A 26751-nucleotide genomic window follows, 5' to 3' on the forward strand; every position below is an offset into this window, starting at 1 on the left:
CCTCTTGTAGCGTCCTCTGCCGGAGCGCTGTGACCGACGGCAGGAGTCGCCTTGCTGTGTACGAGCTGTTAGAAGATGCAGATGTTTGGCTCAAAGCACGGATGGCCCGATTCCTTCTGGTATGCTTCTGTTTTGACCGCTGAATTTTAGAAGTATTTTTATTGGTAACCATATATATTTTTAAAAGCTTATTAAAGTTTTGGTTGGGTTTGTGTTACATCTATAAAGTTAACCTGCAGAGAATTGCCAGTGTTATGATGTTTATTTTCCCATCTAGAAATCTGTTTTGCCTCTTCATTTGTTGGAGCCTTTTCTATAGCATCCAATAAAGTTTAGTCATCAAATTTGAACACATTTCACAAAACGCCATTTCATTAATTTGTATTTGTTGTTACTCTTATGAATGAACTATCTTTTGTTGTTATATTTCCTAGTTTATTATTATTGCTGGTGTATAGAAATGCCATTAATTACTGCTTATTTCTTTCCACTTTACTATTTTATTATGTCTATTAGCTTCTTGGCAGATTTCTTCAGAATTTTCAAGGTTGTAATCACCTGGTATTTTTTTCCAGACCATTGTTACTCAATTCCAAGAAGAGTATTTTCAATTAATTAGATATATACTTTTTTTTTTTTTTTTTTTTTTTTTTTTGCGGTACGCGGGCCTCTCACTGTTGTGGCCTCTCCCATTGCGGAGCACAGGCTCCGGACGCACAGGCTCAGCGGCCATGGCTCACGGGCCCAGCCGCTCCGCGGCATGTGGTATCTTCCTGGACCGGGGCACGAACCCGTGTCCCCTTCATCGGCAGGCGGACCCTCAACCACTGTGCCACCAGGGAAACCCAGATATATACTATTAAGAGTTAAAATGCCAGCTTTGGCAGATTAAATACCCTTTTAATAGCATAACTTAAATATTGAGAATTGTGATAAACAGAGGCAGTGGGATCTGGGCTAGGAAGGGGTGGTCAGGTTTACAATAAATATCTCAGGGAACATAAGATTATCTGAGCATGAAGCAACTTCCTGATACTGCTAATATTAAGCATGTATCACTCTGGGAAGTGCCAGGCCAGCCTGTTCTAATATGTTCTAGATATTCGTGCTTGACAGTATTAAAAATGTTGCGCTTTCTCTTAAGAACTATCTGGAGTTTAGTTTTTAAACATTATTATATAAACTATATAATAATTTAAGACTTTTTAAAATGATGACTCTTTTTAAACATAATAAGTCAAGTGAATCTTAACCTCTTCATTTTTGGAAATTATAATGGGGCTGAACATCCTTCTTTTAAGCATAAGTTTGCCCTTTTTGAAATAGTCAGATGTCATTCAGAGTCAAGGCTGACTGGAAAATAAGCTCTGTGAAGGCAGGAGTGTGTCCACCTTGGTCTTGCAGAATCCCACCGTCTCAGTGCCTGGCATATAGTAGGTGCTCAATTAAAATTTTGTTGTTACCGAATAGCTTTGTGACCAAGCTGGTAATAGTTTTGATTTAAAATAAAAGGTATTAAGTTAATGACTGAATTTCTTGTGTGACTCAGAAACTAGCTCTGGAAACAGAGCCCAAATGTGCCTGAGATACAAGTCAACCTCTATTGAGAAGGATTGTTTGTGGCAGGAGCAGCCCTCTTTCTGAACAGCAGGCTCCCTGGTTGCCCACCACATCCCTGCCTCTCCCTGCCAAGGGGTCTGAAGAGCCAGCATCGGCCCAAGGCAGGAGAGAAAAAACTGTCAAAAGTCACTGACAGAGAGTTGTTTTTGAACTTTCACATGATTTTGTTTATTCGTATAATTATTCCAAGAGCAATTTAGTCAGTGATCCTGCATAATAGTAAAAAGGATTTGTTGGACATAATGATGCCAGAGGGAGTGCTCTCCTGTGATTTTTACTGCTTTACAATAATAGTTATAATTCCTCTGGATGAATTCTTAATGGCTTTTTGTTGTTGTTGTTGTTGGGTCTTTGTTGCTGTGTGCGGGCTTTTCTCTCGCTGTGGGTGTGCAGGCTTAAGTAATTGTGGCGCACGGGCTTAGTTGCTCCACAGCATGTGGGATCCTCCCGGACCAGGGCTTGAACCCGTGTCCCCTGCATTGGCAGACAGATTCTTAACCACTGCACTGCCAGGGAAGACCTGAACAGCTTTTTTAAAAGAATGTGTTTGGCTATAACCTCGACTTCACTGATAACTGGGACATACCTTCTTGTATTTGCTCGACAGCATCAAATTTGTATCATACCCACTGAAGAATTCTCAGTGGAATATTTGAGACCTCACGTCAAATGCATTGCCAGTTATGGGAGATTTGTTAATGAAAGGTAATGTGTTTCCTTCCTTTATCCCTTGTTTGTGCTGAGTGATACTTAATGCTTTTAAAACTGTAGATTTATATTTGACTTCAGAAGTGATCACAGGCCAAGGTGCTAAAGGCTGGTGATGCATTAAAAAAAAAGAAAAAAAGAGCTAAATCATTCATCCCAGCATTCTTTCCAGAATTCCATCATATCAGGAAGCTGACACAGTAGCAACTGGGGGAAATGTTTAAGCCTCACCCTTGAGGGCAGTTACTCTGAAGTTCTATTCTGAGCCTTCGTCAAGACTCAACTTTGTTCCAATCCTTTAATCTCTATGTCTGAGATTCCTCATTTACAAAAAACATGAAAATAATGACCCATCTCACAACTATGTTATGAGAATTAGCTAACCAATGATTCTTGGGATTTGGGGAAGGTTGTTTGGATGTAGATTCAAAAATAATTTATGGATACAGTCATGACATCTTATGCATATGGTTGAAACCACCAAGACAATGAAATCTGGCTGTGCCTAAAAGAAATGATAGGCATGTGTTCTCCTTGTTTTTGTGTAGTTTTATGTCAACATTGATGTTTAGAGGTGAATAATAATGTTTCATTGCATTGATCTCATTTAACAATGAATTTTAGTCCTAGAGAGGGAAGTTTTAAAAAGTTTCCATCTAGCTTACTTTCCTTCAAAATTAAGATTTTTATTTTCTGTCTTAGCTTACTGTATTAAGCGGGCAGCCGGAATACACTTGGCCAGTCCAGAGCACTGAGTATGTTTGTATAAAGATCTCCACAGGCTGGTGGTTCTCTGGATCCTTTTGATGCTTAGACTCTGTATCTTCACCGGGGGACAGTTCTTCGGGTTTTTGTTATTTTTCAGTATTCTCTTTTTCAGTGCCACCTGTATCTCCTTGGTCCCTGAAACTCCTCCAACAGCATTAATTTTGGATGTTCCGAATGGTGGGTCTTCCCCTCTCCTGCCCCAGGACCCTTTACCTTCTGCTGACGCTCTTACTGGAGTCACCTTGAAGGCCCCACAGGTAGGGCTCCCCCTCAGTGTGTTGCTTGTAAACCAGTGGTTCTCAAAGTGTGGTCCCAACCAGCAGCGTCCCCATCCCCAGGGAACTTGTTAGAAATGCAAATCTGCAGGGGTCACCCCAGAACTATTGAATTAGAAACTCTGAAGAGGGGTGCAGGAATCTGTGCTTTAACAAATCCTCCAGGGGATTTGGATGCCCCTAAAGTTTGAGCACCTCTGCTCTCAACTGTGGAGAATCCCAGGCATGAGGCATCCGGTTAATCCTGTCTGTGGCCACCCCATCCTGACGCTCCTTTTCCCTCCTGCATCGCTGTCTACATAGTCATTTGGCAATTTTTCATGAGCCATCTTAGGATAGGTCATATTTTCATGGGCTACTGCTACTTAACGTTGTTGAATCATTAATTATCTTCCCAGATCAGAACATGAGCGCTTTTAGAACTCTAACAAATTTTTTGCGGCCCCAACTTGTAGGCAGGACATTCCCAATAAACACATATTGATTAATCATCTAGAGCACAAAGGTGAAGTATATGAAGGGAATACACCTTTTTTTCACTGTAAACTACACAATTGCAGGACTTAATGTTTGTTCTGATGCCATTATGTCCTTCTGATCCTAGAGATGGCTTGTGTCAGTTCACATTGCATCAAGATAGGAAATTAACAGGATTTGGGAGAGAAAATTTCGTAAGATTCCGTATGGGCAAGGCAACTTAGAATAGTAGGGGGAAATGAATTGAAATCATGGCAATAGAACTCTACTCCTGGTTTTGCTATAAAATTAGTGTATGACCTTTAGTCAGTCACCCTCCAAGGCACCGCTCTCATCCAAAAGATAATCTTCTATTGTTGTTATTCTTGTAGGGTTTTTTTGCAGTTTGAAAAGACATTACTCACATAGTGAGGCTTTCTGGGGAGAGCAGGGCTCACACTCAAACCTGAGCAAGCATTGGGGTCTGAATCTGGTTTTCGTTGTGGTTAGGAGGGGGTGGGGGGGGAGTCTGGGTGAGGGCTCCCTCTCCCATGGGCTGGAATTTGTGTGGTTAGAACTTCCCACATGTGCCAAGGGATGAACACCTGGGCTTTCTTATTAGCTTGTCCAGGTGTAGGACAAAAGGCAATAGGTGAGTGATGGAGCTTGAAAACCGTCAAACATAAGAAATGGAGTCTGACCCTTTGTTACACGGTTATTACAAGTAGTGCTTGAATGCTGGGAACATTCTTGTATGGCCTTTTGCACACACAGTGTGCCTTTGTGTTGTTAAATACCTAGGAATGCAGTTGCTCAGTTATATGTTCAACTTTGGTAAAAACCACCACATAGTTTTCCAAAGTGATTTTACCAAATGTTACTCCCTCCAGCATCATTTATGGTTGTCCCACAGTTGGTTTGTCCATTCTGCAGCTGAGGGTTATTTGGTTTGTTTCCAGTGTTTGTGATCACAAATAAAGCTGCTCCAAACGTTCAAGGGAAGGTTTTTTGTGAATGTGGATTTTCACTTCTCTTGGGTAAATACCGAGGTTGTTTTGGTTTTTAACCTCAAAATATCCCGTAATTCTAATTACTCATAACTCTGCAGCTTGAGGAATATTTTTTTTCCCACCCAGAACCAAGTGACCTTGCGAGGACTCGTACCGCGTCCGGGTCGATACGTCATTGTGGTCCATTTTTATCAACCAGTGCATCCGACGTTCCTGGCACAGGTGTCTGTGGACAGAGGGCGGCTGCAGCCAGGTGAGCTGCGGGGAGCAGGGCCGGCTGCAGGGCTCACCTGCCTTGGCAGGGGTGTGATAGGAATGCCTCTCTCTGCCCCCAGGCATCTTCCGTGCCTCTTTTTGCCCCCATGTGCTTGGCTGCCGGGACCAAGTGATCGCCGGAGATCAGGTTGAGTTTGACATCTCGGAGCCGGAGGTGGCCGTGACTGTGAAGGTTCCAGAAGGAAAGTCCTTAGTTTGGGTGCGTTCTGCTTATTTCTCAGCTTGCTCTTCACGTGGTTGCCTTGGTTGGCTGCTCTGTGCTCTGTGCGTCAGTTTTGGCTCATGACAATAATTCCTCCAAGGAACTGAAGCCAGATTTATAGCAAAGTGTTTAAATTTTGCAGCTAACTTTACCCAAAAAAAAAGTCTTTCTCTGACAATTAAAATCAAGGGAAAGCAGAATAATAGAGAAGTGACTAGGAAGAAAAGCCTCCCTGCACGAGCCTGGAGCCCTCTCCTTCAGCCCCTCCTCAATCTCCTCTGACAGGTCTCCCTCTGAAGCATTCAACACTCATTTGTTCTTGAAAATTTCATTCTTTTTGGCTTCCATAGCTACTTTCTCTTGTTTTTTTTTCCCACTTTCTCCACGGCTCCTTCAATGATTTCTCTTTCCCTTCATCCCCATATGTCGCCGTTCCCTCGGGCTCGACGGTGAGCCCCCTTGTTCTAAGATTTCTCTTTGAATAAATCGTCTGCGCCTGTCGATTCTGTTCTCTCCTCTGTGAGAATGACACCCTCATCTGTGAACTCATTTCTCATCTTTGCTGAGCTCTAGGACCATCTACTGCACATCCCCATAGCCAGAGAGCTCACAAGTCCCTCCAACTTAGCCTGTTACTAGCCCAGCCCCGGGCATCCCCTACCCAGTTCATTACCTTGGTCGATGGAATCATGGTCACCCAATGCCTGTAAAGCCTTGGAGAGCCAGGAAGCACTGCCCAGGCCTGCTCTGCGGCCCTCCAGTTTTTGCTCATGCCTCCTCTCTCTCTGAGGATGTCATCTTCCTAGGGACAGGGGCCTGACTTTATTCATTTTGTATCCCCTGTGCCTGGAACACCGTCTGGCACAGGTACTTGGCAATGTTTATTGAACTGAATAACGTGAGAGCAGTAGACTCAGTAAGCTGTAAGTTGGTGAGTAGTTGACGAAGACGTTTGAAATTTCCGGCAGCATTTGTTACTGGCGCAGTCTGGTTTATACAGGTACAGAGAACTGAGCAGTATTTTTAAAGACTGGGGCTACAATTATTCATAATAGAGTATCTGATAGGATATGAATTTCAGGGGCAAGCCACCATGTGAGTTTCCCCATTGGTCCTGCCATTTCGGTTTGCTCACATTTAAAAACACAAAATGCAACCTCTGGAGATCCAGGGTCATCCCGGGCATGGATCACACAGGGCCCTGGCTGTCCTAACAGCTGTCCTGCTCACCCCTGATATCTCCTGTCCCCGCCCAGCACCCGAGGCTGCTGCTTCTCTGAACAGGTGCTCCAGGAGGTCTGCCCCCCACTTGTTATCATTTCCTGCATGGAAACATGGCCTGAGCCTTCAACACTGGCTTAGGGTTGTTTTGTGATTCTTTTTTCATAAATCCTGTTTCATTTGGTCTTGGGCTTAACAATAAAGAACGTTGATCTTAGCGAAGAGAAAGTGATGGAGAGCCGTAGGTATGCCGTGCTGTTGGAAATCCAAAGACATGCCGACAGCTTCCCTTTAGGTCCGTGTCCTAGTGGTGCCTGCGGAGAATTACGACTACCAAATCCTTCACAGAAAATCAGTGGACAAGTCATTCGAGTTTGTCACCAATTGTGGAGGGGACAGTTTTTATATTGAGTAAGTATCCTTTGTGGAAAGGCCCTGGGAGGCATGCAGCTCTCCCACATTCCCGACCAGAGCAAGAGGCCCGGGGAGGGGTGGCCCTTTGGTCTGTCTCTTCCTCTGGGAGCCTGAGGGAGTGGCACTGAGTCCCGCGTCCTTGGGACACGCTACAGCCGTTGTGCACATCTGGGCGAGATTTCCCTCCTCAACTTTGATCTCAACAGATCACCCTCCAAGCTGGGTTTCACAGGCTGCTTGGGAGTTTCTCTTCCTCTTCCCTGCTTCCTCTTGGCTGACTCAGATTCCTAAGATACCACACAGGGCTTCCTCCGCGGGGAGGCATGTGAGCCCTGAGTCCCACTCCCCTTTGCCCTCTGATTGAGTGGGGAGCATCACAGAGGGGTGGACCTCCCCGTCTTCCCTCTGTGGGTCCCTGAATGCTAAGAGCCTAGAACAGCCCTGAGTATCAACTCCTGCCATTCTTTTCTGCAGACCCACCCTGCCCCCTTGTAGGTTTCCTGAGGAACTGAGGCTCCCGGGGGCCAGATGCCTCCTGCATAGAAAATATTAAGAGCAAAGGCTCTGAGGTCAAACAGCTATGGGTTTGAGTACCTTCTCAACCACTTCATAGCTCTGTGGCCTTGGGAATGTTGCCTAATTTCTAGGCCCTCAGTTGCCTTATCTGTGAAATGGGGCTTAGGGACTAATTGGTTGGGTGGTTGTGAGGTTAAGTGAGGTGTAGGCAAAAATTCTAACACACATGTTCAGTAAATGTTGGCAATTCACCTCCTCATTATTATTCTAATTGGTGTATCATTACACATGTAGGTGTAAATTTTTTTGGTGACTACTTTATTGAGATATAATCCACACACCATACAATTCATCCTATAGGTGAATTTTCACCCCTTTATTCCAGCCACCGAAAGTTCCCACCCACCATCCTGTGATGTGTCCTGGAGTGGATGGGGATGGGAGGGGGCGTGGCTGGCACCCTCTGTGAGTCCAGGGGTGGGGTTTTCTCTAACTTCCTCCCAAACTCCAGAGCCCCTCCCCCAAAACACTGCTTGGTTAGGCATGTGGGAAGAGGAAGGTTGGGACCGTTTCTGGGCATGCCTCCCAGGATCTCACCCTGAGTTTTTGTTTCCACAGCCCCCAGAAAGCCTCTGGATTCTGTAAGGATTCTGCCAGGTCCCTGGTGGCCCTTTACCATGATGGTGCACTGCCTTGTGAGTGCCACCCCGCCGGGGCCATTGGCCATCGCTGCAGCCCAGAGGGCGGGCAGTGCCCATGCCGGCCCCATGTCATTGGGCGGCAGTGTACCCGCTGTCAAATGGGCTACTACGGATTCCCGCACTGCAAGCGTAAGTGCATGTTCAGGTCAGCCAAGGTCACCTAGGGCCAGGTTTCTTGAGTTTCACTGTGCTGGAGACTCACCTGGGAACCTTGTGAAAATGCAGATTCTGACTCTCAGGCCTGAGAGTCTGCATTTCCAGTAACCACTGAGAGTATACCCGTGCTGCTGGTCTAGGGACCACACTATGAGTAGCAAGGTTCTAGAAGATAAATATTTATGTTTGCCATGCTACGTGACCCATGCGCTTGGCAAAGCAGGTGAAGGTAAATAGCCTCAAGCATCAAAATATTGGACAGCTCAGTTCTCTTCTTGGTGGAATAGGTTAGGCTTCAGTTTTTTTTGTTTGTTTTTTTTTTGCGGTACGCGGGCCTCTCACTGTTGTGGCCTCTCCCGTTGCGGAGCACAGGCTCCAGACGCGCAGGCTCAGCGGCCATGGCTCACGGGCCCAGCTGCTCCGCGGCATGTGGTATCTTCCTGGACCGGGGCACGAACCCGTGTCCCCTTCATCGGCAGGTGGACTCTCAACCACTGCGCCACCAGGGAAGCCCTAGGCTTCAGTTTTTGCAGCCTCACCAAAGCTCAGCTGAGGTGGGAGGAGAGCCAGGGTCACAGGGCGTATTCCTCACTGAATGAGGAGGCCATGGATCTTTATCTAGGAAATGTGTTGCAGCCCTAGACGAGGGTCAGCCCAGGCCACGTGAAGGGGGCAGAGTCCCTGCATGGAGGCCAGCCTTTGCCTAACAAGGGCCCCGCTGCTGCATCCTCTCCTGACCTTGGGCTCAGTGCACTGGAGTGACGTGGAGGCCCTTCAAGGAGCCTGAGAAGAGCTGACCCTCTGACGGAGGACAGGCCTCACGTTAGAATGACATGTAACTGCAGCTCGGAGTCGAGGGGCGCCTTAGGGTGTCTACCTTGGTGTCAGTAGCTCCAGCTGTGCCTCACTCAGCTTCTGCACGTTGTGTCCACCATGAGCGTTGGGTGTGGTCGGTCTTGGCCCCAAGAAAGGGGCCTTTCAGATAAACCACACTCAATAGTACCATAAGGGAAGAAAAGCAAGACCTTTCTCCCAGACCATGTGGAAGGTTCTGGAAACCCTGGTGCAGTCCTGCTGGAGGTCAGGGGCATCTAACCCTTTCACCGTGTCTCTTCATCCCCGGCCAGCGTGCACCTGCGGCCGGCGCCTTTGTGAGGAGACGATGGGGATGTGCCTTTGCCCGCCCCGCACAGTCAGGCCCCAGTGTGATGCGTGTGAGACACATTCCTTCAGCTTCCACCCGCTGGCCGGCTGCGAAGGCTGCAACTGTTCCAGGATGGGCACCGACGGGGCTGCCACCCCGGAGTGCGACAGGGACCATGGACAGTGCAGGTGAGGCATCCTACGGTGGGAAGGGAAGACGCTGCCTGTCCCCACACGGGTCCCCATTACTTCCCGCTTCGCACGGGCCCCGACACTGCTTGAGTTGACCTCAGGGTGGTGCTCCCACCCGGGATGGGCGTGGCGTGTGGAGTGTCTGGTCCCCTCGGGCTCGGGTGGCCTGGCAGAGCCTGGGTGGGCAGATGGCTGTCTCCTGAGGCCCAAGCAGCCTCGCCGTCCACTCCAGCCTCGTTCCGCGTGTGCGTGCGATAAGTGCGTGATTACGTGATCAGTTCCATCTCCTTGGTCACCGGGTGGTGAGCAGCTGTTTGTTTGTACTGAGGTCTGGGCTCCAAACCTTCACTCTCGTAAGCTGGTTGTTTTGTTAAGGATGTTGCTTGATGAAGTCTAAAATCCTGAGCCTGCTGCCCTGACTCAGATGGGGGAGCCGGAGACGGTGCAGAGGACTCCACAGGGGGCCTCCATTTGGGTAGGGCGGCAGGATGGGCAGTACCCGCTGGAGAGCCTGACCTGAGAGGCGGGGCTGCCTCCGGGGCCACCGAGGTCCAGCACACAGCTGCTGAGAGACAAGAGGCAAACGGCAGCTCAAACAGATGCCAGGGGGCCAAGAGGTTCGCTCAGCAGGTCAGCTCCACATTGGAAACCAGAGGGTGTTGTCACGTGACTCCAGGTCATCAGCCTGATCTCGGCAGGACCAGAGAGTGGCCACAGGGGGTGAAGAACAGTCTCCTAGAAGAAAAGGCTGGAAAGAATCTGATAGGGGTTATGTGGCAGGAAAGCTGAAGCAGAGCTTCTGCCATCCAGGCCGGTGTGACCTGTGCAGGAGAAAGCGTGAGGCTTGCCCCCACCCTGCACTCCCCCCTCCCCCCCACCCAAGCACGAGGACGTAGGCGTCGGTGCCTGTGATCCCGGCGTGAGAGCCAGGAGGGGCCGTAGCTGCGAGTGGCAGGCGTCTGCTTCTCCAGCTCCAGGGCAGCTGTGTTCATTTTCCGTGGCTGCTGACAAATGGCCACAGACTGGGTGTATTCAAACAACAGAAATTTATTCTTTCATGGTTCGAAAGGCTAAACGTCTGAAATCAAGGTGTTGCTCTTTCTAAAAGCTCTAGGAGAGACTGTTCCCTGCCTGCCTCTTACCTTCCCGTGTTGCCGGCAGTCCTTGGAATTCCTTGGTTCTGCCTCTGTCATCTCATGGATTCTCCTTGTGTGTCTCTGTCTTCACATGGCTTTCTCCTCTCTGTGTGTGTCTGTGTCTTTCTTTTCTTTTTCTTTTTTTTTTTTAGCCTTTGAATTTTTTAAAACTTTAATTTAAAAAAATTGACGTATAGTTGATGTGCAATACATATTGTCTAAGTTTCAGGTGTACCACATAGCGATCCACAATTTTTAAAAGTTATACTCCGTTTATAATTATTATAAAATATTGGCTATATTCACTGTGCTGTACAATATATCCTTGTAGCTTATTTATTTTATCTTTTTTTCCTATTTTTCTTTTTTGAAGTATAGTTGATTTACAATGTTGTGTTAGTTTCAGGTGTACAGGGAAGTGATTCGGTTATACACATATATGTATATATATTTTTTCTATTTTTTCCATTATAGTTTATCACAAGATATTGAATATAATTCCCTGCACTATACAGTAGGACCTTGTTATTTATCTATTTTATATATGGTAGAGTGCATCTGTTAATCCCATACTCTCAACTTATCCCTCTCACCTTCCCCAGTGGAAACCATAAGTGTGTTTTTTATGTCTGTGAATCTGTTTCTGTTTCGTAAATAAGTACTATTTTTTTTAGATTCCACATATAAGTGATGTCATATAATATTTGTCTTTCTCTGTCTGACTTCACTTAGTATGATACGCTCTAGGTCCATCCATGTTGTGGCAAAAGGCATTATTTCATTCTTTTTTATGGCTGAGTAATATTCCATTGCATATATTATATACACCACATCTTCTCTATCCATTCATCTGTTGATGGATGCTTAGGTTGCTTCCATGTCCTGGCTATTGTAAATAGTGCTGCTATGAACATTAGGGTGCATGTATTTTTTCGAATTAGAGTTTTCGTCTTTTCCAGATATATGTCCAGGCCTGGGATTGCTGGATCATATGATAACTCTATTTTTAGTTTTTTGAGAAACCTCCATAACTGTTTTCCATAGTGGCTGCACCAATCTACTTTCCCACCAACAGTGTAGGAGGGTTCCCTTATTTATTTTGTATATAGTACTTTGTACCTCTTAATCCCCTACTCCTATCTTGCCCCTGCTTTCCTCTCCCCACTGGTAGCCTCTATTTTGTTCTCTGTATCTGTGAGTCTGTTTCTGTTTTGTCATATTCACTAATTTGTTCTAGTTTTTAGACTCTACGTATAAGTGATATACAGTATTTGTCTTTCTCTGTCTGACTTATTTCACTCAGCATAATACCCTCCAAGTCCATCCATGCTGTTGCAAATGCAACATTTCATTCTTTTTTATGGCTGAGTAGTATTCCATTGTATATATACCTGTGTCTTTCTTTTTTTATAAGGACACCAGTCCTATTGGACTAGGGCCTGCCTTACTCCGGTATGACCTCATCTTAACTTGATTATGTCTGCAAAAACCCTATTTCCAAATAAGGTCACAATCTAGGTACTGGGGATTAGAACTTGAACGTACCTTTTGGGGACAAAATTCAACTCTCTATAGCAGTGACGTTTACTTTTCCTGATGAAGGACCTTTAACCACACTTCTGATTGTTGCCCAGCGTCTAACAGTTCCTTTGTCCTCTGGGAAGGAAGCTGAGTGAGAATTTGAGTCATGGAAGATTCCAAGTCTTTAAAACCACAGGTTGTGAGTCCTCTGTGAGTCAAGTCGGTTGCCTGTCCTTCTCCAAGTATGAGCCTAAATGGAATGTGACCGGTACAAAGAATTTTGAGGTGTTTTCAGAGAGCTTTCATCACATACATTTGGTTCTGGTCCCTCCAGTGCTTACGCGATTCTCTGGAAGGAAGTCAGGCACTTAGTTCATTACTAAAGACTTTGCGTTGGGTTCCGAATGCACCAATAGGCCTGTGAAGATGTCTGACCTATTTCCAATAAACTCCTGATTCATGGGCACTTAGTGTGGAAGCACAGGCTTCTACCAGGACCTGCAGGGATGCTACAGAACAAAAAGATGCCCTGTGCCCAGGAGTTGCCTGCTGTCTTGTGGCTGGAGAAGATGGATAAGTGGGAAGCTCAAAGGACCTAGATGTGCCAGTCATGACCCAATCAACTTTGTAGAAGAAGTGAGAGACCAGACCTAAAGAAACTGTAGAATTAGAACTGGCTTCAGAAAAGGAAATCCAGGGTGTTATAAAAAGGGAAACAGATTGAACTAGGAATAATATTCCTTTTCGTATATTTGAAAAACAAGTCTAAGGAAGGAATCCAACGTCTTTATGTGGAATGGGTTTGCATGAATCCTTCAGAGGAAAGAATAGTCTGACAAATAAGGGGGATAAGCAGAGAGGGAGGTCTTAGCATTAAAATCCTTTGCTGACTCAAGGGGCTGGGAATCTGGATATAAGAAAGCCTGAAAGAACAAGTTTCCGTTTGAACAGCAGAATGCGCAATGCATAACCTTGGGAAAAATAAAGAAAAAAACTAGACGGAGGAACAGGAGAGGAGATAAACAGGGGGACGTGGAACAGTTATTGGGGGATGGAATCCTGGCAGAGGACGAAGCCCAAGACTCTGTAGTGGCTCCATTCACAGCTGCATGAAGACACTCAGAGCCCTAAATACTGAAAACATTCCAGTGCCTCCATATTTAATTAAAAATAAAAACTTACTAAGTCACAAAATAAGTGCCAACAAGTCCAAGAAAGTTCTGTTTTTCCATAGTGACTACTTCAGATTTTCTTTTGAAAACAGATCACCCACGTGAAGAGTTTGGGGCTGGGGGTAGAGGTTGGGGAACCATGTACGTGGGTTAGAGTGAGAGAGAACCCCAAGGAGAAGGTGTGGACACACAGGAGGGAAAACAGGTGTGGGTCCTGGAGGGGGTCCCTATGTTTAATCATAGGAGGCAAAGGAGCCAAGGAGGTGGAGAAGCAGTTTTCAGGCAGGAAGAGAAGCAGGAGAATTCACTGTCTGAGAACCAGTGGGAGAGTTTTAAAAGGACGTGGATGGTCAGCAGAAGAAGTTGCTGCAAACAGGACCTCACACACAGTTTCTCAATGCTGCCACCACAGAAAAAGGAAACTGAGAACGCATTAAAAACTGTAAAAATCAGTTAAGGCACCATCTATGAGAGAGAGATTTACCATAGGATGTTAGGTACAAATTCTAAGGAGAATTTAACAAACCTTCACTAGCCAATGACAGTTTAGTAGACTAGAAAATTCCTAACTCAGGACTGAGACATGTTGTATAGTAGTTTTGCCCACACCCAAGGGAACATCAACAGGAATGGAATCTCATTGACCAAACCAAGATGTGAAATTATTTATCCTCACATTACCAAAAAGATTGTAATCACCTAATGGGATGACACATCTTTCCATGATCAAAGTGGATTTGTCATGAAAGGGCCTTGGCAGATAATGTAAGAAAAACTTCAGTTTATTACATGACTGTAAATTGCACAAATTACCCATGATAATTCCAGTGTTGATGCCAAAAAAGCTTTTGATTGCCTAAAGGATTATTTCTTTAGAAAATATTAGAGGAAAGAATGCTCCCCGCTGCCCCTGAAAATATCCTAATGAAAATGAAGAATGTGTTTAGAGGAACCTAACATTAAAGTAAAAGAAGTAATCAAAGAAACCTGGAACTTGCAATAAAAAGAAGAACATATCCTTTCTCAGTGATACAACAGACTCTCTTACAGTTGTACAAGTTATCACAAATCACAAAGCTGAAAAATTTGAATTTTCAAATTTTATTTGACTATTTAGAGGTGTTAACATTTATCATACTAAAGGGAAATCGAACTGTTATAAATATTAATCTCCTTTAAAATGAATTACAGAAATAATTGCAGCAATCCACAATACTCAGTTTGTTCTTAATTGAAACTAGTGCTGTAATTTTAGACACAAGTGGAAATAAATTCAATTGGAGCCATAAAATTGAGTTCTTGCTTATCTTTGTCATGAACTAGCCAGGAGACTCTGGGCAAGTTGCTTTGCCTTCCTTGGTCTCAGCTTCCTAATCTATAAAATGAAGCTTGGTAAAATCATCTCCAACTTCCCACCCACCTAAATTTAAAACTCTGATTCGATTTCTTCTTCAATCTCTGATTGTATCATGGAAAATATTACAAAAGTATATTGTATAAGTGATAAAAAGTCCATTGTTTGGGACAACTCTGTCGGGATTGTGGTCTTAAAGGTGCTTATTTTGATCAAAATTTCATTTTTTTTATAGCATCACAGTAATTGAATCAGATATAATAGCAATGAAAAAGTACATTTTCATCTGCTTTTAATAGTGGATGATTGTGCCATCAGATTCTTTGAACAAACAGAAGAGCTAGAATAGCCTCAGAAGATTTTATCAATCAGATACACAGATGCTGGGAATCACTGCTTTAAAAGACTATTGTCACATCGATGACTTTCAAGACATTTTAAGATCGATTTTAGGAGATGGCAGTTCACCTGGACGTCCAGTGAAACCACATGTGCAAACGTGCCTTTTCAGAAGAGCAGCAGCAAAAGGAAAGCCATTTTGGGGGGGACCCTGATCTCAGCCCGTCTCACAGATTTACTAAATGTGTTAGATGGAGAAACAAAATACCAGAAAAGGTCGTAGACTTGGCATTCTGGGAACAGAAGTACTTCCAGGTCGGCAGAAATCCACAAGCCCTAACAACCTGGAGAAGCAATCCCTTTGAGGCACCTCATCAAATAATAGGAATGGTAAATTCCAGACAGCGTGCAGGCAGGTGCTGGGACACGGTGGTGAGCAGGGCGGATGGGGACGGACAGAGCTCAGAGTTCTCACTTACGTTTCCTCTGTCCCGGAGGCACCTACCTTTTAAAGTTTTCTAGAGGGTTAAATATCCTGTGTGAAAACCCTTAGAATAGTACCTGACACACACTTGCACCCAGTATTAGCTGTTGTTATTATTTGCGAGGCACTTGGCTGTCTGCCTTCTGCCCTTTATACTTTGTCCTCCTGAAGCCCCACCCATTCTCCTGGCTTCAACCACCCGACCCTTGATGATTCCCAGATCCAGAGCTCCAGTTCTGATCCCTGACGGCTGTCTTATCCCACATTCGTTGAAAATCAGTTCTACCTGGGTTCCCCTATTGGTTTTCCTTAGGGAGGGCCTTGGCGGACAAGTCCCCTGACCTCTGAGCTCCTGTCCCCTCACATGTATAATGAAGTGTTAGATTAGATGATCTTTAAGGGCCCTCTCAACTCCTAAATTCTACACTGATTCCATGTCTGAAACCCTTGCCATTGTCTTGCCTTTCAGGCCATTCCTCTCTTTGAATGTTTTTTAAAAAATTCTACATATTGGTGACAGCCTCCTCCCGGTCCCCAAAGCCTAAAATCTCAGCATCACCTTAGAGTCAATTCCTTTTTCCTACAGTCAATCAGGTGTCAACTTCTAACAAAGTGTGTATTATCCCCCTTCCTTCGATGGCCCCCTGCAGGTACTTCCGCCTGGTGAAGTCCTTTATTACCACTTCCTGTGTGAATGATCTTGACAGTCTCCGAATTGACCTTCCTTTTCCTGGCTTCCTTTCTTCCTTCCTTCCTCCCTTCACCTTTCCTTCCTTCCTTCCTTCCTTCCTTCCTTCTTTTCTCCCTAATTGAAGGGGAATATGCTGGTATACAATTATACTGGGATTTAAAAATCGATTTTCTCCATAATTTTTTTATTAGTGCATAGAGAATTTGATAAATGCACATGTGTCTATGATTTCATCTTCTTGGTGTGTGGGGTGTTTTAAAAACTAGGAGGAAACATTTTCTTCAGTCCCTGTGATGTTTTGTTTTTGTTTTTGGCTTTAAATTCTGTTTCATCAGTTAGTATGTTTTATGACTCAAACCATATCCAGCGCCTACTCCAGTTTGGGTGCTGTGCTTCCTGCCAAAGGCACACATACCTGCTAATGAGAGGTCATGGTCTGGTAAGGGACCCTCTACTAATCAATAATGACAGTGCAGCATAATGAGCGCCATATTGTGTGCAGGCTGCTGGGGGGCGGAAGTGGCTCTGACTGGCACCACGTCCATCACATTACTCTTTGCGTAAGAACCTTCCTCAAGTCTCCATCGTCTGAGAAGATAAAGACCAGCTTTCCGTGGTGATCTGGCCCCCACTCACCTAACTTAAGCCTTTTTTCAGCTTCTCTGGTTTTTCTCACTTTCTCTAAACACTATTTGCCTCAGTTCAGTTATCAGCTCTCCTTTCCCCTCTTCTGTTACCCCCAAATTATCCACATCCTTCAAGGATTCTGTATGAAAGGTACAAATGCAAAGAAGGCATGAAGCCACTGCAAGCCCACAGAGGTACCCTTGTCATCTCATTGCCGAAAGCTAGTTCTAAGCTTAGCCATCCCATCTCTCACGTGATTACCTTACTTTCTGCATCTCTATGTCCCATGTCCTCAGTGAAAATGCGCGAAGGTCAAGACAGGCTTATTCTACTTTTTCCCCTCCCTCCCATGTCCCCTAACACGAGGATGTGTATATATCAATAGAAGGCACTCAGTAATTATAGGATGAATAAACGAATGAATATAAGGTAGACTTTGGATTCTAGTTTAAAACTGGACTTGAATGGAATGCAATATTAAGGGATCCGTGGTATTTAATGAGCAAAGGGTAGAGTTCACCCTAATGCCCGACTTTCCGGTGACCTGTGAGACACACGAGCACCCACACACTTGCAGGTGTCATTTCATAATGTTTGGCCCTGAGCTCGTTGCCGTGGAGATGACTTCACTTGACCCGCATCCTCAGTGCTGCTACTCTGCACCTCCTGGCAGCAGCAACTGGAACCTTCTTGCCGTTGCAGGAAGGGCAGCTCCTCCGGTAGCACAGCGTCTCCCTGGAGGAGTGTGCAAGGTCAGGCTGACTTTAGGTCGTTTTTAAAAGACATTCAGCCAGACTTCGAGGAGGAAGTTTCCTTTTTATTCCCTGTTGTCATGGCACCACACAGAGCTGCTTTGGTTGCCTGTTTTTGCGCGGGATTCACGTGCTCATTGCTCTCGGCGTGGCATTACACAGAACCCAGACATCGTATTTTCCATGTTGTGGCGAACCCTTGCCCATCAGTCCCACCCGGGGTCCTGGGGTTCAGCTCCCAGGCCACTGCCGCTATCACTCTGTTCAGCTTTTTGCTTTTTTCTATCCGCTCTCCCGTGCTCGGCTGCTACCTACGTGCTGAGTGAGGTTCAGCGCTTCATCCCATGTTACCGACGCAGTTACTCCCTCTCTGCCCAGCTCTCCCTCCCAGCATGTCATCCCACGGACGCCCTGAAGTAAACAGGCAGACGTTTCTCCTGGTCTCGACAAGCGGCTTGCGCAGCTGTCCACCCTGCAAAATACTCCCCTTCCTTTCTTTTCCAGTGAAGTAAAAATATAAGAGGCTCCTGTCTGCCTGTCCTCACCTTCAAGGCCCGGGTCCAGGTCAACGCTCAGGGTCACTTGTCCCCCGGAGGTACTCAGGGTGTGAGAGGCTCGTGGGCACCAGCCTTCCGTGAATGTACAGGTTGGCCAGCAGCCCTGTGTGTTTGCTAAAAGAAGTGTCCTGGACTTCAGGACGACAAGCTGCCTGGATGGCACTTTGTGACAAGAGCCCTGAGCACAGCATCCTTTTCCTCACTGCCGGTGGGAGGAGCAGTGAACGCCCAGGCTGAGTCGGGTCATTGCCAAAGTTCCTCCTCTGATCTAGGTTTCTTCTTCCAGACAATTTTATTTGGAGGGGTTATCTGTACTCTCCCTTCCCATCTCGCACCCACCAGAGTTCTTGTGCTCCAGAAATAGGGAGTCATCTGGGAACAGTCAATTTTCTGCTGGCCCGTGATTGCATTTAGTTTGGGATTCACAAGAAGAGAGTAGGTTGTTATTAACCTGGGCCTAGGAACAAAATTATGAGTGCTAGAAAGAGAGAGAGAGAGAGAGAGAGAGAGAGGTGATATAACCTGTGAGTGGGTGGAAGTACTTTTCTGAGATGGCCCATAGTTTCTCCAGCTTCCCAGAGGGTCCCTGACCTCTTCCAGAGTTTGCAGTCCCGAGTCTGCAGCAATCGCTCCAAGCAGACTGCTTCCACCTTCCACCTAAAGCACTAGAGGTGTGATTTGGAGAATACTTTTCTTCCTCACGGAAACAGTCCCTGCAGGTATCAGGTAGGGAGGGAGATGAGGGGGTGGGGCTGTGCTGAATGACATTTGACCGGTCAGCAGGCCTTGCATTTAAAAGTGATTTTGTCTTTTTAGCTGTGGTGAGTGGGATAAAGGGAAACACATCTGCTCCCCTTAGCTGATACCGTAACAGGAGTAATGATAGCAAATACTTACATGTGCACGGCACTCTTCTAAGGTTTTTAGATGTTTATTAAATTCTCACGGTGGTCCTATGAAGTGGGTATTATGAGCTACTTTTACAGATGAGGAAAGTCAGTTGTAAAGAGATTAATTGCTCGAGCTTCCTGTAAGTAGCAGAGTTGGGATTCAAACCTAGGCCACCTGGTCCCAAGTTTGTGTTCTTAATCACGTACAGAATATGCTTTTCTTAATTTTAAGCAGATACTTGCCAAAGGCAAACTTACTGGGATATAAAGTTATAGTTGTCTTGTTTGGGGATGGTCCCTGGGGTGAGATTATTTTTTTAATTGACGTATAGTTGATGCACGATATTATATAAACTACAGGTGTACACTATAGTGATTCACACTTTTTAAAGGTTACGCTCCACTTACAGTTACTGTAAAATATTGGTGTTGTACAATATATCTTTACAGCTTATTTTATACATGATAGTTTGTACCGCTTCCTCCCCCACTTCCCTCTCCCCACTGATAGCCACCAGTTTGTTCTCAATATCTGGGAGTCTGCTGCTTTTTCGTTATATTCACTAGTTTGTTGTATTTTTTAGATTCCATATATAAGTGAGATGATACAGTATTTGCATTTCTCTGTCTGACTTATTTCACTTAGCAGAACGCTCTCCAAGTCCATCCATGTTGCTGCAGACGACAAGATTTCATTCCTTTTTATGGCTAGTAGTATTCCATTGTATATAGATACCATATCTTCATTATCCTCGAGTGAGATAGGTGATAGCTTACATTTGGTAGCAAGTTAACGATAAAATATTTCAAATCAGATTGTACTCCTAACAGTCTAATAGAAAGCAGATTTCCAAATACTTTCTTTGGACCCACAAGAAAAAATCAGTATATAGATCCATCAGGCTTCAGCTGTGGAGCTCAGTGACCAAGCTGCCACTTCCTCTCCTCACGTCTCGGGTGTTGGGCTTCTCAGCCCTGAGAAGCCTCTAGTGTTTTCTCAGCCACTCTTGTGCTCAGAGCTCCCTGGAGCCTCCTTGGAGCCCAGCCCCACACAGGCCGTTGCCCGCCTCCCTCCCTGCTCCACTGTCCAGCCAGACCACTGGGGGTCCTCCTTGCCTTCTGTCGTCTCACCCAGACCATGATGAACCCCAGCATCCTCCCCCTAAGGTAGTTTGGAACCCATCCCCCCATCCATACTGAGAACCTCTGCCCTCGTTCAGCCCCCTCATCTACCTGCTGTGGAACCGATCTCAGCTCAGTCCTTCACACACAGCCAGCTGCCCTCCTTCCTCTCTGAAAGCTTTCCAAGATGACGGTGGTCCTGGGAGGCAGCGGCTACCGCTTCCTGTCTCCCTCAGACGAGAAAGCAAGGCCTTGAGAAGTTGGATAACTTGCTGAGACGCTGTGTCTAATACATGTGAGAGCTGGGGTGAAACTCCGGCCAGTCCGCCTTCAGTGTGCAGGGCTCAGCCCCGCGCTCCAGGGCCCCGGGACAGTGTCACAATGGCCAGCACCTCCGTCCACATGAGCCGGCCCCTTCCCGCCTCTCCAGGCTCGTGGTTCAGCATCCCTGCTCATACCCCTGCTCCAGGAGCACCCGCTATGTTCCCTGCACATGCCAAGCTGTGTCCCCCTGTTCCTGCTGTCTGGAACGCCTGTCCCACCTCCTACCCCCGGGACATTTGGCCTTTTACACTCAGCTCAGGCATCACCTCCCCCAGGGATGATGGGTCCGAGCTGGCCCTCTAACCCCTGTTTAGATCCTGTGTGTATATCGTTCACATTTCCACCTCAACGCTTAAGAGCTCTCAGGCCCAGGGACTGTGTCCTTCTGTGCACCCCAGAGCCTAGTACCAAGCCTGGCCCTTGGAATCACATCAATGATGGTCATTGTTTTTTTTTTAATTAAGGTATAACTGACATGTAACATTATATTAGTTTCAGGTGTATACATAATAATTCGCTATTTGTATACATTGTGAAATGATCACCACGGTAAGTCTAGTTAGACTTACCCGTCACCGTCACCTTACATAGTTACAAATTATTTTTTCTCATGAGAAGTATTTTTAAGATTTACTCTCTTACCAACTTTCAAATAACGCAATGCGGTGTTATTAACTATAGTCACCATGCTGTACATGACATCCCAGGACCTGTTCATTTTATAACTGGAAGTGTGTATCTTTTGACCCATTTCGTCATCAGGATGACGGTCACCTTGAGCTATTTTGTGTGAGTGCCTTGTATCCGCTTCTCTCCATTCTGCCTTGGACGCTAGCACCCCGTGGACAGGCCCTGTGTCTATTTAACTGGCTTCATACAGCAACTGCTTTGCGGCAGTGCAGGTCGGCTTTAGAAGTGTGTGTAGAAAGATGATGAGGACGTTTGCTTCCTTTGCTTAAGTACAGATGCAAGCCCAGAATCACAGGGCGGCAGTGTGACCGGTGTGCTTCCGGCTTCTACCGCTTCCCTGAGTGCCTCCCCTGCCAATGCAACAGAGATGGGACTGAGCCAGCAGGCTGTGACCCGGGGACAGGGTCTTGTCTCTGCAAGGTAAGACGGAATGTGCAACGCTGCGGACGTTGGCCACTGACCATCGTGGAGGGTCTTCATACTGAGTCATTGTATAAAAACCGGTGGGAAATGGGATTGACCCAAGATAGATTTCCATAATGACTGTAGCATTTTCTAGTCATTCTCATTGGATAGAAATAGTTAGAAGCGAAGACCTCCCCCCCGCCCCCGCACTGCTCTTGTCCTTTGAAGAGGCCACAGACCTCCTTAAGAATCTGATGACAGATATATACTGTCTTCAGAAAAATCGACACAAACGTTTGTCTATAGTTTCAAGAGGTATATGGGTTCCCCTGAAGCCTATTCCTGCCCCATGCACCCCAGGTTAATCATCTCTGCTCCAAGGCATTCTGCAGGGTGTAGGAGAGCCCCCGAGTCCCAGTGGATGTTCTAAAGCGGTAGTAAGTGGGATGAACCCCTTCCCCCCATATTGTGAATCCTTCTGGTGCTCTTTCTCTACCTTCAGGTTGCCAAAGGGCATCTTATGAAATTTAGGAAATCCTCTCTTCCATTTGTACATGGTATAAAAGTTTAAATAATTAATGTGAGGGGCTTCCCTGCTGGCGCAATGGTTGAGAGTCCGCCTGCCGATGCAAGGGACATGGGTTCGTGCCCTGGTCCGGGAAGATCCCACATGCCACAGAGCGGCTGGGCCCGTGAGCCATGGCCGCTGAGCCTGCGCGTCCGGAGCCTGTGCTCCGCAATGGGAGAGGCCACAGAAGTGAGAGGCCTGCGTACCACAAAAAAAAAAAAAAAGTGTAAATAATTAATGTGGTAAAAAGCTTAACAGCCATGTAACTTTGGATGCTTTGTTAGCATCCATGTTCTATCATCTTATGTTGATACTTAATTTGTGCATGTAGCTCTCTTCAATCAGAGAAACTTTAGAAGGAATGACCTCTTGTTTCATGTTTTTCTTCAATAGGAAAATGTGGAAGGTACAGAATGTAACGTGTGTCAGGAAGGGTCATTCTACCTGGACCCAGCGAACCCCAAAGGTTGTACCAGCTGCTTTTGTTTCGGTGTCAGTCATCGTTGTCACAGCTCACATAAGAGGAGAGCTAAGGTAGGCAGGGCATTAGACTCCTTTTGTTTTTATTTAGTACTTCCAAATGAGGAAGTAACGCATTGGCATGAAACGTGAAGGGTTGTGGGGTTTTTTAGCATCTTGCTTGGTTAGAATGTTAAGCGTTGTGCTCGCTGGTCCTCAGCCTGCAGTGTTCTGTCCCCAGGTGTCCTCATGTCCCTCAGTTCATCAGCTGTCTGCTCAAGTGCTTAGAGATGCCATCCCTCACTCTGTGGCTTCACCCTTCTCTGTGTACTTCATAGCGTGTATCACAGTTCTAAAGGTTGTTTATTACGTATCTATTTTCTCCACCACTCACATGTAAGCTCCTTGATACAATCCCAGTGCCTTGAGCAGGATCTGGAACATAGTAGATGCTCAATAAAAACTCATTAAATAAATGGAGTTAGTTGTTCTTGCCCCTCATTTCTTCTTATCTGCTTATCTTCCTGTTTTACTTTCCTTCTCACCTGTTTTAAAATTAACTCCAGGAAACTAAAACTTTTGTTGCCTTCATGATTCCATGAACCATTAGTCTCATGCTTGCTTTCTTGTGTGACATGTCTTAATGTCCAGCAAGTATTCAAAGAAAGATTATTTTCTCTATTTTACTGCCTGCCTCCTTTGCAGGCTTGTAATGGGGAAAAAAAAAATTAGTTTGTAAATCCACCCTGAAGTCTCCTCTTCTTACCCTCAGGGGAACTCAGAAGCATTATTCTGACTCTATGTCTTGTTCCTTCTTTTCTTCCCCTCATAGTTTAACTCCTGGCTTCCTTTGTGATCTGGGGAATAGTTAATTTTGATGCTCCTTGGGACTTCCCTTGTGGTCCAGTGGCTAAGACTCCGTGCTCCCAATGCAGGGGGCCTGGGTTCAATCCCTGGTCAGGGGACTAGATCCCACATGCCACAACTAAGAGTTCTCATGCTGCAACTAAAGATCCTGCCTGCCGCAACTTAAGACCCAGCACAGCCCAATAAGTAAATAAATATTTTAAAATAATAATAATTTTGACGCTCCATTTAGAGAAAAATAATGACAGCAGTCCACTGTATTCCACATCACATTTTCTAAGGAGCTCACCATTAAAATGTGCCCACAGTCCTAGTTATTATTCACACCCTTATTTGTGTATTATTTGAATATTTTTTGAACACCTACTAAATGTCAGGAACCAGGATGCGTGCTGGGCTACAAGGATGAGTCCCACGTGCATCTGGTCGCTACCCTTTGAGAATTCCTAGTTGTGATGGGTCAGGTGGGGGCTGAGTGGGAGTGGGCTCCCTCACTGGAGTCAGACCCGAGAGGAGATACCGGAGGGAAGCCTTTGAAGTAAGGTGGCTGCCCCACAGCTCTTTCTACTCTGCATAATTCAACCATCACCAAAGACGCCATGGGCACACGTTTCCATCTGTTGTCTCTGTGTTTCAGTTTGTGGATATGATGGGCTGGCGCCTGGAGACGGCGGACGGAGTGGACATCCCCATCTCCTTCAACCCGGGCAGCAGCAGCGTGGTGGCCGACCTCCAGGAGCTGCCCTCAACGGTTCACAGCGCGTCGTGGGTCGCCCCTGCTTCCTACCTGGGGGACAAGGTAACCATGTCCTGCTGTTCTCCCACGCTCTTGCTGGACCTCCTCCATCACTGCACGGGCATCATCTACTGGATGTCTGGAAGGAAGGTTCTGGAAGTTCAGGTTACTAAAACTGAAGAACTTCGGTTAATCACAAATGCAGAAGATGGAGAGGCTGAGGGTGTATGGGCCTCAGGGGCCCACATGGTTGCTGACCAACAAAGGAAATCCTGCACCAGCTTCTTCCTGATTTTCACTTAATGCCGAAGAAATTTACTCTGGGGAAATAACCATTTAAATAATATCTGCTGGGAATGGCACACGTATGCTTTGAAATGCCAATGCTGAGAATTCTTTGTTTTAAAGCAGAAGAAGGGCCCCTTGTCAGGAAAACAAAAGCTGAGAAGTGACTCATGAGCTCATTAAAAGAAGCACAGCATCCAGGGACAGCACGGCTTTCATGAGTAGAGTCACGTGTGGTTATGAATACATTTTATTTCTTTTTTTAAAGTTTTTATCGGAGTATAGTTGATTTACAATGTTGTTAGTTTCAGGCGTACAGCAGAGTGGATCAGTCATACATACACATATACCCACTCTTTTTTTAGATCCCTTTCCCATATAGGTCATTACAGAGTACTGAGTAGAGTTCCCTGTGCTGTACAGTAAGTCCGTATTAGTTATCTATTTTATATGTAGTAGTGTGTATATGTCACAGATGTAAAAAACAAACTTATGGTTACCAAGGGGGGAAGGGGGAGAAGAGGGATAAACTGGGAGACTGGGAGTCACGTGTGGTTAGACGCTCCTTGGGGAGCTTATAAAGGAGTTGCTTTTCCTTTGCTGCGTAAATTATTATTCCAGGATCTGACCACCTACACTCATTTATACGGACAGAAGTGTGAGCATCCAGTAGAAACATCCTCAGGTGATATATGCACCTGCTGGCCCAGGATAGAGCTTTGGAGAAAGGGTGGATTTCACAGAGCCCAGCCCAGGCGATGCTGTAGTCTCACATCTACAATGACTAAATATTCGTCCCTTGTCAGCCTGAGCTCTCTGATTCTGTCTTCAGGTTGAAGGACTATGGATTTTGACCTCTGAGTATGGGGAATGTTGCTCCTCTCGTATAACCCCACTTCTCCCTCATGTGATATGCCTCTTCACGTCCACATGGCGAGCCCTGTACTTACTGGTCATCTAGTCGTGGCTAACAAATGACCCACAAACTTGGAAGCTTAAAGCAACAGACCATTATTTTCTTGCCCAGTTTCCATGGATCAGGAATCCAGGAGTGGATGGCTCAGGGTCTTTCATGCGGTTGTGGTCAAGATGTCAGCCAGGGCTGCAGGCATCTGGGACTGGAGGATCCACTTCCAAGCTCACTCGCGTGGTTGTCAACAGGCCGGTGTTCCTGGCTGGCTGGTGGTCAGAGGCCTCAGTTCCTATTCACGTGAGGCCCACCATAGGCTGCCTGAGGGTCCTCATGACATGGCAGCTGGCTTCCTCCAAAGCAAATGAGGGAGAGAGAAAGAGGTGGGTGGGAGGGGAGAGGAGAGAGAAAGAGACAGGGAGGGAGAACAACGTTTTTGTAACCCAATTTCAGAAATGACACACCGTCGCTTCTAACGTATTTTGTTCATTAGAACCCAGTCACAAAGCCCAGCTCACACTCCGGGAGGAGAATTAAGCTCCACCTCTTGAAAGCAAGAATATCAAAGGATACGTAGACATATTTTTAACCTCCTCAGTCCATCGAAAAGGCAAAACTTAATCTCAATAAGATGATTCAAGATGTTACCTTGGAATAATTCCAGATTCCAAGGTCAAAACTCTGTGAAGCTGTGTAGGCTGTAGATTCTAGGGAAGCACTTCAGTGGATTGGGAGCCCTGAAGGGCTGCCCCTCCTCCCTGCTCCAGCTTATGTGCATCTCCAGTAAGGGTAGTTTGTCTGCCTTCCCTGAAATGATGTTGCCTCTGATTTCCATCCTTTGGTCACTCCTTCCTTCTTGATCAGTTTTTACTTTAAGGGTGGGAGATATCAGGACCAGAGGTGAAGTCGCTGTCTAAAAAACCCATCATCATTCACCTCCATGTTTCCACCACCGTCATGCTGCGGAGGCAGCACTGAGAGGAGGCCCGTATACCTGGTGGTACAGGCAGACATGGCTTATGCATCTAGGAGAATGCAGAATCACTTAGGAAATATTCACCACGTGCCCTCAGGGGAAGTTGTGTTTTTGTTTTGTTTTGTTTTGTGGTACGCAGGCCTCTCACTGTTGTGGCCTCTCCCCTTGCGGAGCACAGGCTCCGGACGCGCAGGCTCAGCGGCCATGGCTCACGGGCCCAGCCACTCC

The 26751-nt window shown here is 46.1% G+C and overlaps 1 protein-coding gene across 2 annotated transcripts in view; it reads left to right on the forward strand.

The window, feature by feature from the left end:
- The window catches only part of LAMA3 (laminin subunit alpha 3), a 241526-nt gene that overhangs the window by 127456 nt on the left and 87319 nt on the right, over positions 1-26751 (forward strand). For both annotated transcript variants that reach the window (XM_089895011.1, XM_022586836.3), the window contains exons 25-35: positions 11-119; positions 2228-2325; positions 3209-3353; positions 4964-5090; positions 5173-5312; positions 6832-6947; positions 8085-8296; positions 9451-9655; positions 21593-21737; positions 22684-22824; positions 24254-24415. In XM_089895011.1, coding sequence (XP_089751137.1) covers positions 11-119; positions 2228-2325; positions 3209-3353; positions 4964-5090; positions 5173-5312; positions 6832-6947; positions 8085-8296; positions 9451-9655; positions 21593-21737; positions 22684-22824; positions 24254-24415 — 1600 coding nt within the window. The remainder of the gene's footprint in view (positions 1-10; positions 120-2227; positions 2326-3208; positions 3354-4963; positions 5091-5172; positions 5313-6831; positions 6948-8084; positions 8297-9450; positions 9656-21592; positions 21738-22683; positions 22825-24253; positions 24416-26751) is intronic.

The sequence above is a fragment of the Delphinapterus leucas genome, chromosome 14 (genome assembly GCF_059928025.1).
Source record: "Delphinapterus leucas isolate spDelLeu-1000000601 "Yukka" chromosome 14, BTC_Dleu_Yukka2, whole genome shotgun sequence".
NCBI classification, from domain to species: domain Eukaryota; kingdom Metazoa; phylum Chordata; class Mammalia; order Artiodactyla; family Monodontidae; genus Delphinapterus; species Delphinapterus leucas.